Source organism: Saccostrea cucullata, unplaced genomic scaffold (genome assembly GCF_032062105.1).
Source record: "Saccostrea cucullata isolate Sc308-1 unplaced genomic scaffold, CSIRO_AGI_Scuc_v1 ctg2864, whole genome shotgun sequence".
NCBI classification, from domain to species: domain Eukaryota; kingdom Metazoa; phylum Mollusca; class Bivalvia; order Ostreida; family Ostreidae; genus Saccostrea; species Saccostrea cuccullata.
In genome coordinates, this window is record NW_026935311.1 from 22,501 (window position 1) to 33,104 (window position 10,604).

The 10,604-nt window shown below is 34.6% G+C and overlaps 1 protein-coding gene across 1 annotated transcript in view; it reads right to left on the bottom strand.

Annotated features, from left to right (window-relative positions):
• Nucleotides 1-6,324, bottom strand: part of LOC134242476 (uncharacterized) — an 11,903-nt gene extending 5,579 nt beyond the window's left edge. The window contains exons 1-6 of the mRNA XM_062724565.1: nt 6,274-6,324; nt 5,130-5,249; nt 3,337-3,453; nt 2,392-2,463; nt 2,180-2,302; nt 1,852-1,917 (exon numbers count right to left, since the gene is read on the bottom strand). Coding sequence (XP_062580549.1) covers nt 1,852-1,917; nt 2,180-2,302; nt 2,392-2,463; nt 3,337-3,453; nt 5,130-5,249; nt 6,274-6,276 — 501 coding nt within the window. The 5' untranslated portion in view covers nt 6,277-6,324. The remainder of the gene's footprint in view (nt 1-1,851; nt 1,918-2,179; nt 2,303-2,391; nt 2,464-3,336; nt 3,454-5,129; nt 5,250-6,273) is intronic.
• Nucleotides 6,325-10,604: the final 4,280 nt, after the last annotated feature.

Genomic DNA, 10,604 nt, shown 5'->3' on the forward strand with positions numbered 1-10,604 from the left:
TTTTACATAAAAATACATAGGAAAAATCTTTGAAAATCTTCTTCTCAAGAACCACTGAGCCAGAAAAGTTGAAACTTATCTGGAAGCATTCTTGGGTAGTGTAGATTCTAAATTGTAAAAATCATGACCCCCGGGGGAAGGGCGGGGCCACAATTGGTAATCAAAGTTTTACATAAAAATATATAGGAAAATTTTTTGAAAATCTTCTTCTCAAGAACCACTGGGCCAGAAAAGTTGAAACTTATCTGGAAGCATCCTGGGATAGTGTAGATTCTAAATTGTAAAAATCATGACCCCCGGGGGAAGGGCGGGGCCACAATGGGGAATCAAATTTTTACATAGAAATATATAGGAAAAATCTTTGAAAATCTACTTCTCAAGAACCACTGGGCCAGAAAAGCTGAAACTTATATGGAAGTATCCTGGTATAGAGTAGATTCTAGATTGTTCAAATCATGACCCCCCGTGGAAGGGCGGGGCCACAATGGGGAATCAACATTTTACATAGAAATATACAGGAAAAATCTTTGAAAATCTTCTTCTCAAGAACCACTGGGCCAGAAAAACTGAAACTTATGTGGAAGCATCCTGGGATAGTGTAGATTTTAAATTGTAAAAATCACGACCCCCGGGGGAAGGACGGGGCCACAATTGGTAATCAAAGTTTTACATAGAAATATTTAGGAAAATCTTTGAAAATCTTCTTCTCAAGAACCACTGGGCCAGAAAAGCTGAAACTTATGTGCACATGGAAGGACCCTGGGGTAGTGTAGATTTCAAAATGTCTTAATTATGATCAGTGGGGTAGGGTGGGGATGCATTATGTATTACGAGGGGGAAATCTGGTTAAGAACAGAATGGTCAAAGCTTCTTAGGTGAGCGATGTGGCCCATGGGCCTCTTGTTTAACGAATTTGAATTTAAGCTATCTGAGGATGCTTTCATTTCCATTATTTCAAAATGACTAAATACTGCTTTACTATTCTTGAGAAGGAGATTTAAAGATTCCTTATATATAATTAATAAATGTAAAACTTTGATCTCCATTTTGGTTCCACCCTTCCCCCAGGGGTCATGATTTGAAGAAACTTGAATCTATACAACATGATGCTTTTGAAGTTTTCTTGTTCTTTAGAATACTTCTTCTTTATATTCATATTTATGTAAAACTTCGATCCCCATAATGCCCCACCCCGACCCCAGGAGTCATGATTTGAACTAACTTGAATCGACACAACCTGAAAATGCTTTCATATTGATATGACTAAACATAGCTTTCATGAATAGAAATTTTTTAAAAGATTTTTCCCCTTTATATTCCTGTATAAAACTTTGATCCCCCAAACTGACCCCACCCTACCCTGGGTGTCTCGATTCGAACAAAATTCAATTTACACTACCTGAGAATGCTTTCCTATCAATATGACTTACACTTTGTACCGTGGATTTGTTTTTCTGGAGAAGAATATTTATAAAGATTTTTTTTTTCTATATACACGTACATGTATTTCTATATTAAACTTTGATCCCAATTTTGACCCCCACTCTAACTCCGGAGGTCTTTTGTTTTAAAACATGCCATCAAATTTTAACTCTTTCCTAATTGTCTCCCCTTGAATAGGGGAATTTGCACAAACTTGAATCCCATTCAGCTAAGGATGCTTTAAGGCAATTTTAGTTCAAATTGGCCAAGTGGTTCTGGGAAAGAAGTCTAAAATGTGAAAAGTTTACAGACGCACGGGCGGACTACAGACAAAATGTGATCAGAAAAGCTTACTTGAGCTTTCAGTTCACGTGAGCTTATAAGTACTTAGTAGTTCAATCAATGCATGCTACTTTAAAAGATAAATACTTTTCCGGAACTTCTCCTAAAACAGTGACAACAACACAAATACTTCATCCCGGCGACACAGTTGCACTGCAAAAAAAAAATTAAAAGAAAACAGAACTTTAAATGCATCGAATATCTATTAATTATATTATTAAAAAAAAATTAGTCTTTCGAATTTTCTTTGTTGGCGCAATATTTTTTTTTATCTCTTTTGCACAATGCAGAATTTTTAATGCATTGAATACATGTATCTATAATTATTATGATATTAAAAAAATTAATCTTTTGAGTTTCGGATTCCTTTTCTTTGTTAATGCAATATTTTTAACGATTTTGCAAAATTCCTTACTTGCAAATAAGTGTCAGGTCCTTCGGACCAGTCCGACCCGGAATCGGAAATTCGGTCCTCTGAGCGTGACGGGAAGACCCCGTAGCGCCTATCGTCCGTACGCACCCGAAACTCCTCGTCTTCCTGTTAAGTAAATATAATTTGCATTTGATTGAATGATTGGAAAATCGTGAGAATTTTTTTCTTTTGAAAATTTGAATAATTTTACATACTTTAATTGTTCCTATCTTTGGGTCAAATCGAAATGGAGCTCTTAAATTATCTCCTGTCTTCGAGTCGAAGGGCTACAAAAAACAAGAGGACGACGCTGAAAACAAAACTCCCGATGAAAGTATTTCAAATATTTTTTTTTAAATCGTCAGGCGTGTATATTAAAAAAAGCTTTTAACGAATATATTTGATAAAGTCAATTTCTTGTACATGTAAATGCTGCGAATCAGTAGAAACATTTGTAAATTAATACCTTTGTTTAGAAAAGGAGGAAAGAAACTTACAGATAAAGGTAACAGTTAATACATATTAGTACTTTTATTGTGCATATCATTCAGTACTGATATATGTTAACCTGTTGCTAATCATTTTGATTACTGAAAGGAATTGAATTGATATATCAGTGTACGTGTAAGACTTTTTTCTTAAACAAAATATTTATTAATTCAAGTAATTATATTTTTGCTGTCCTTACTGTCCTTGCTACCATGAATATTTACGGAAGCGCAATAGCTCCAAGTTTTTCTTTAATTTCCAAATTTACAGTTGGCTTTTCCAGCTTTAAAGTTGGTAATTATTCAAATAAAGTCGTGGACTAATTTTTCGTCCCTTGAAAGTTACATCGTTTCATTACAATTTAATTGTGTATCTATTATTTTCTTTTCACGATTATAAAAGTCTACAACTTTAATCAATTGAAATTCTATAAATAAGTGAATTAACCTTGAACAACCCCAGGTGTTGACTTTTTTCACCAAGTTAGGTACATGTAACAGCAATTAAAATTAAAATAGTCGAGGGACTACAGAATACATGACGTACATATTTAAAAGCACTCTCAATTTTTTCGTGAAAAAAATACTATATAGGATGGTTATGGTTCATACGCTGTTATGACTATTCTAAGTATACTAGTATAAAATTCTCTAACTATCAAATACAAAAACCTTTTCCTCTTTCATTCTTTGTTTCACCATTGCCAAGAGTTGGCTGCCATTTTTGATCTTGTCTTCCGGAATGACCTCAGCCTCCTTCTCTGAAATCTCTTCTCGTAGTTCTTCAGGCTTAAAAAAGTAAGATATTCTCAAAGTTTACTTAAAATAATTTTATTAAGATTCATTTTTATTTATCACTCATTTCATTCTCATGTTTATTTTCGACCCCCCCCCCTTTTCTTATATTCTTAAACACTCTGTCTATTTATATTATCATGAGATAAAGAATTAGTTTTTGCTGATAAAAACATGTTACAGACACCATAACTGAAATATTTCTAATCATTTCTACTTTTAAGCTCGGACATTTTCAGCAGGTTAATTTATTTATAAGTAACATTCTGGACATTTTATATTTAGCATCGCTCAAACACAGGTGCTTGTAGACACCCCCACCCCCACCCCCGACTATATATCCTAAAGAATACTAAGGATAATTTTATCTGGCACTTCTTTTATTTTATCTTCAAAAATATATTAACAATCTATTTGCAAATGAAAAAAAAATAATTTATAATTTTTATTCATCAAAATCATATCCGCGGTATTAAATATTAGTTTTTATAATATGCTATTGCGCGGTCGGGTATGATTTTGAGGGCAGCAGTGTGGCAACGCACTTTGAAAAAACTACGCACTTTGAAAAAAATTTTCAAAGTGCGTTAAGATTGGGACAAAATCAATACACTTTGAAAATTTTTTTCAAAGTGCGTTAAATTTGGGACACACTTAACGCACTTTGAAAAAAATTTCAAAGTGCGTTAAGAGTGTACATCAACAATTTTACCATGTTGACATTTAACGCACTTTGAAAAAAATATGTATAAAACAAAAATTATAGACTTAGATATTAGTAATTGAGAAAATCAATTTTTTATAATTATATACTTCGAAAAAACGTTTCATTTTACATGTATTGATTAACCCTCATCGAGAACAAGGAAAGGATGAGTATATAGAATGTCTCTCAGACCAACTCTTTTTTACTTAGGTATCAAATTGAAAGTGGAACCCCCCTCCGCCCCCCACCCCCACCTTAGTCTAGGTCACCTACACGTATGTCACATCGATGGTCTCACACAGTGGGGGGGTGTCAAACGACTTGCGTGACCTAGGCTACTCCCCCCAAAGGTGAGCCCCAATTTTTATTTCCTGTATTATGTAACTATATCTTTGCAAAACATTTGTGTGACCAACCCCCCCCCCCCCCGGTACTGATGCCTATGCAACACCCAAATATATGTATTTACATAACTGGTTTGACGTTGAAAATTTTCAATAAATTTTAGTTTACATTAAATCCATGCAAACTGGAAAAAATTAAGTACAGTAAAACATTTAAGGGAGAAAGAATCAAAGTATGGAAAAATCAAAATCGCTCACTTTCACATCCTGAAGTGACCTTATCACCGAAAAGTTGTCCAACAGGTTCAATTATTTACCATACCTAAGATTTTCAAGAATATTGACCAAGCCATACACATTTTTTCAAAGTGCGTTAATATGGTCGGTATCAACGCACTTTGAAAGGAGATTTTATTTTTTCAAAGTGCGTTGATTTGGTCCCAAATTTAACGCACTTTGAATTTTTTTTTCAAAGTGCTAATTTTTCAAAGTGCGTTGTAACACAGCAGCCCTATTTTACCAACAGCCCTTTTTATACTGTAACAACGTACTTGTAGCTCTCTGGTCGTGAATCCCATTTATTTGCATGTATAACAATCGTTTAAAGTAAAATACATTACCGGAATATATTCCGTATAATCCCGAACGTATGGTACCAGCTCTTCGGAAGTCATTGGGATATTGAATCGGACTCGTTTGGTACCGCCTTTAAGCGGCAATTTACTGGGTTTCCTTGATGCCTGTAAATAAAGCCAAACATAATAAAGAAGATTTCCAGATATTGACTACAGTTCTACCATTGCGGCCCCATCCCCGAAGTTTCAGGTGAATCCCAAATTATTCTAGGAAACATATATATATAAAGGGTCTAAACCAATTACATTTCCCTTCAACTAAAGAATTGGATCATTGTGCATATGCATGTTAGGATAAGGCTCTGTCATTTACTTAACCGAGATCTGACTGACTGAATGGCAGAGCTTACCATTCAGTCACATTTCCAGTCATTCCAGTAACCATTCAGTCGACTGGAAGGTATAGTTTCATACCAACCAACTGCTCTATCATCTTAGAATTTGATTATTACAATGCAAAAATAATACTTGTATTTCCCAACCCTCCATTACACGGAAAGAAATCATAGCTAGTTAATTCAACTAGTGTGCCTAGTAAAGTTCGTCGTGATTAGTACATGTATCTATTCTGTTTACTAGCTAAGATAGTGAGTAGTAGGTGTCATGTGGATTGGGGGTCGTATAGATATCAACTAAGCTAGTGAGTTACTTATAAATTCTAGAGTTACTAAATTAGTTGGTATCTAGTAAATTTACTCAATACCTAGTAAAACTACTTTTTAGGTAGTGAGTGTAAATTTAAATTGACAGTAAATTTACCAGTCTTCTTAGTAACGTTGCTAGTTATTTTTACATCTAATTTTTATAGTAACATGTATTTGCTGTATACCTGGGGCATGCCGATCAAATTGATAAATAAAAATGAGTTATTTTTCACAAATTTATCTAATAAAAGCGTAAAAACGTCAAGATAAAGATATATTACATGTAACTAAGTATCTTTTTAAAATCATTTTTTGTTTTAATCATATAAAAAATATACTTACTGAAAACTTTTTAACATCGTATTTTCTTAAGTACATATACAAGCGTATAAACGAGCTAGCCATATTCACAAAGTCCAGTCATCGCTAAGGAAAAAAACGTAATAAAAGATCAAGATGTACGGTTCAAATTCTGATTTACTCACCATTTCAGTACAGTATTACATCTTTTGCCTCATTGATGCACAACAGTAATTGTGACGTCATAAGAACGTCACAATGTTTGACTTTACCTGTATCCCTGTCACTGTTTAGCGTCACTAGCAAGGATGAGACAGGGGACCAGACTAGTCATTACTGAAGGTGTAGCCTGGTTCCCCGTCCCTTTCTTTACTACGCGCTCTCCTCGTGCTTCGCCTTTGCAAGGATGAGACAGGGGACCAAGCTACTGAGGATGAGAAGGCACTCGGCACACCTCGCCCGATTCGTATCTAAGGTGACGCATTCAGCTAAGGTTTGCCGAATGGATTTAACATTTCAGTTTCCCACAAAGTTCTTAACAATTTAATTTATGATTTTCAATTTTCAGAGAAGTAAGGGAATATATATTATTTGCTGAATTCTTTAATGTTTAATGAGTCTGGAGTCTAATAGTTAGATTTAAAAATGAAAGTACAAGTGGTTATATAATTTATATGAAGTTATCAAACTAAAGACATCTGCCGCCTATAAGACACTTGATTTATTATACCCCCCGCTTGAAAAGCGGGAGGGTATATAGTAATCGTTAATTCCGTCCGTCCGTCCGTCTGTTACGCTTTGGGGTACCCATCTCTTATCCGCAACTCCTCTCATACCACTGAATGAAATTTGATGAAACTTTCACAGAATCTTTATTACATATTGCCATTGTGCACCTCCTATTTTACTTTTTGATCCGACACATATTTTGGGTTTCCCGGCCACAGCAAAACATGGACTTTGCCATTATAACTATATGGAGGCGGGGGGTATCATTTAGTGAGCTCATCGCTCACAGTACCCCTAGTTTGTATATAACTTTCTTGTGTCTTTAATGTTTAATGAGTCTGGAGTCTGATAGTTAGTGTTAAAAATTTTTGTGAAGTGAATTTTACAGAATTAAAATTATTTTAGTGTGGAACTGCATTCATTTAAATTTGTATCAATCGCTTATTGTGTCTTACCAACAAACTTTGAAAGAAAAGAGATTTTTTTTAAGGTTGACGGCATTATCCAGGATGGAGTTATAATTCGCAAGCTAGATGTCTAGAATCTTGGCATTATATGATCTATAGAAGTTTTTCTTGTGTAGTTTGTTACTTTAAAGCTTAAGTTACACAATAAATAAACAAACTTCAGAATCAAACAGAAAAGGCCAGTGTTATTTAATGACACAACGAAACTGTTATCGTACAGTCTGTCTATGGTCGTTTTCACAGACAGGTAGACCGTGAAGTTTTCCCAGAATGCCCGATCGTGAAGCCGAGCGTGCGTATTCCAGACATATGGACTAACGTCGTTGCTAGCAAGAGCGCTAGCAGTTAGAAATATTTCCTAGATTTGGCCCTGCATTTTAATTTATCAGAAAAATATGCCTGTCTTTTATTTCTTTTTCAGTCAGTTAACTGTTTTTAAATGCATGATTTTATTCATAGATTCAATTTATATTTAATTAAATTACTAATGTCTTTTACGTCCAGGAAGATTACATGTAAAACATATGTTTGATTATTTAAAAAAATGGTACGTGTATTATGCAACAACTGAGAGCAAAGAGCAGAGCTTCATTATATATCTTATTTCTAGGTAATTTTTTTTTTTTTTTGCATTTTCCAGTCAAGTTGCATCGCTTTTGAAAGGAGGGGGGGGGGGCAGAGAAAAAAGATTTGACTTACCTGAAAAAGTTGACAAGCAAAAAAAAAAAATTATAGTAATAATAAACTAGAGGTACTGTGAGCAATGGGCTCACTAAATGATACCCCCCGCCTCCCATATATGTATAAATGGCAGTGTCCATGTTTTGCTATGGGAAACCCAAAATATGTGTCGGATCAAAAAGTAAAATAGGAGGTGCACAATGGCAATATGTAATAAAGATTCTGTGAAAGTTTCATCAAATTTCATTCAGTGGTACATGTATAAGAGGAGTTGCGGATAAGAGATGGGTACCCCAAAGCGTAACAGACGGACGGACGGAATTAACGATTACTATATAAATGGCAGTGTCCATGTTTTGCTATGGTAAACCCAAAATATGTGTCGGATCAAAAAGTAAAATAGGAGGTGCACAATGGCAATATGTAATAAAGATTCTGTGAAAGTTTCATCGAATTTCATTCAGTGGTATAAGAGGAGTTGCGGATAAGAGATGGGTACTCCAAAGCGTAACAGACGGACGGACGGACGGATGTACAGACGGACGGACGGACGGAATTAATGATTACTATATACCCTTCCGCTTTTCAAGCGGGGGGTATAATAAATGAAAAAAAAAAAAGGTAAATTGCCCATACTCGAAAATCCTATTTCGGGGATGGAGGGGTAAAGACCAATTTTTTTTCTCATGCCAACTTTTTTCGGTACCAATTTTATGGCATTCAATACTTCCCTCATATCAATTTATCAATTTCTTGTTGTATAAAATGCGGGGACCAACCAGCCTGTTTTCTCGAGAATTAAAGTTTCAAAAATTCTATCAGTGGCAAAAAACTATACTTGCAGGTTCACAAATACAGAAAATATTTTTATGTGTACAGTCTAGGCTTTATCCAAGTTTTTTTTTTTAGGTTTAAGACTGTTTAAAATTAACTCAAGATTTATGGTCACCCGCGCGTAGGTTTAGCAGGAAGTCGTCTTTGAAAAAAAAACCCAAACAATTCGGAATTCCGTATATCCGTTCCAGTTTCATTCTACATTAAGCGACTTAATTCCGCATCCAGTTGCGACAGAAAATGTGCTTTTTATATAGCCCTTAAAGGCAGTTGGTGTTTTATTAAAAGAAAACTAGTGAATTAAACAGTATGGGATCATAAATGTAAGTAAAAAATAAATGATTTTATGATTAAAGTAAATGACAAAGTCTAATATGTTGACGGTGCGACCGTTAGAGCGAGCGCAAACTATTCTATTGTTTTAATTTAGATCGGGCTCGTCAAACCGCACGTGACTTTGGTGCGTCTAGACTCTGACGTCACATGACGTCGTATGTAAGTTACAAATACCAAGAAAAAACTGAACAGTGCTGAAAGTTAATGAAAAAAGTTACGTTTACAATTTATCTTCAATATGTATCCATTTAATCAAGTCGAGTAAACTTTTTGTTGAACATTTGCCGTCATTCTCGCGAGAACGCAACTTTGCTAAGTGATGCATTGTGGGTCAAAATTACTGCAGCAAAAAATTCTAAAGAATGAATGTTCAGTAGTCCGAATTTTCTCTTCGCCCAGGCGTTGTCGTTAGAGCTCGCAGTTACGAGCGTCGCTTCGCGACGCTCGCTGCGCTCGCTATAATAGTTTGTGATGATTTTTTGTCAGTCTTTGAATCACATGTGCAGACTGTGACAGTGAAAGACTCGCAGTTCATGATTATGTTGGCTGAACTTTTCATCGTATTTTGGAGAGAATAGCAAAACTGTTTACTGAGTGCAAAGTGTGTCAAAAATCAAGATTTTATAACATACAGTGAGATGCATCATTGAAATTTCATTAAGGTGGAATGCCACACCAAGTTTTTATTTTATAGATCTTTGAGTCATCTTTTTTTAAACAATGGTTTCAGCATTGAAAGGCCGATATTAGCTCTTAATTATTTATGAAATGTTTTTGTATTTTTTCAAAGAAAATGAAAATTATTTATGTCCAAATAAGATGTTTTCGAGTTAAAAGTTTGCTGTAAATGAATGCATTATATGAATATCTAATAAAATATGTAAAGAAAGGCTTGTTAGACTTTTTGTACCTCCCGCTTGAAAAGTGGGAGGGTATATAGTAATCGGGATTTCGTCCGTCCGTCCGTCTGTTACGCTTTATCTCTTATCCGCAACTCCTCTTATACTACTGAGTGAAATTTAATGAAACTTTCACAGAATCTTTATTACATATTGCCATTGTGCACCTCCTATTTTACTTTTTTATTCGACACTTATTTTAGGTTTCCCATAGCAAAACATGGACATTGCCATTATATGTTTACCTATCACGTCACGAACAGGAGCTTCTGGATAACATTTGATAGGACGAGTTATTCCTCTTTACACATTACCTTAAAACAATATATATAGCAACACATGGACATTATGGGAGGCGGGAGGTATCATTTAGTGAGCTCATTGCTCACAGTACCTCTAATTTGAATTAATTAACTGTGTCTAGAAATTTTATATTTGTAAAACTATTCATTCACTTTTACAAATATTAAATTTCTTTATAGAATTAAAACTTTGAATGGAATTCTAAATGAATAATTTAATCTCGCGCGTGTGCTCATGTAACAAAGAAAGACTAATTAAAATAGCATT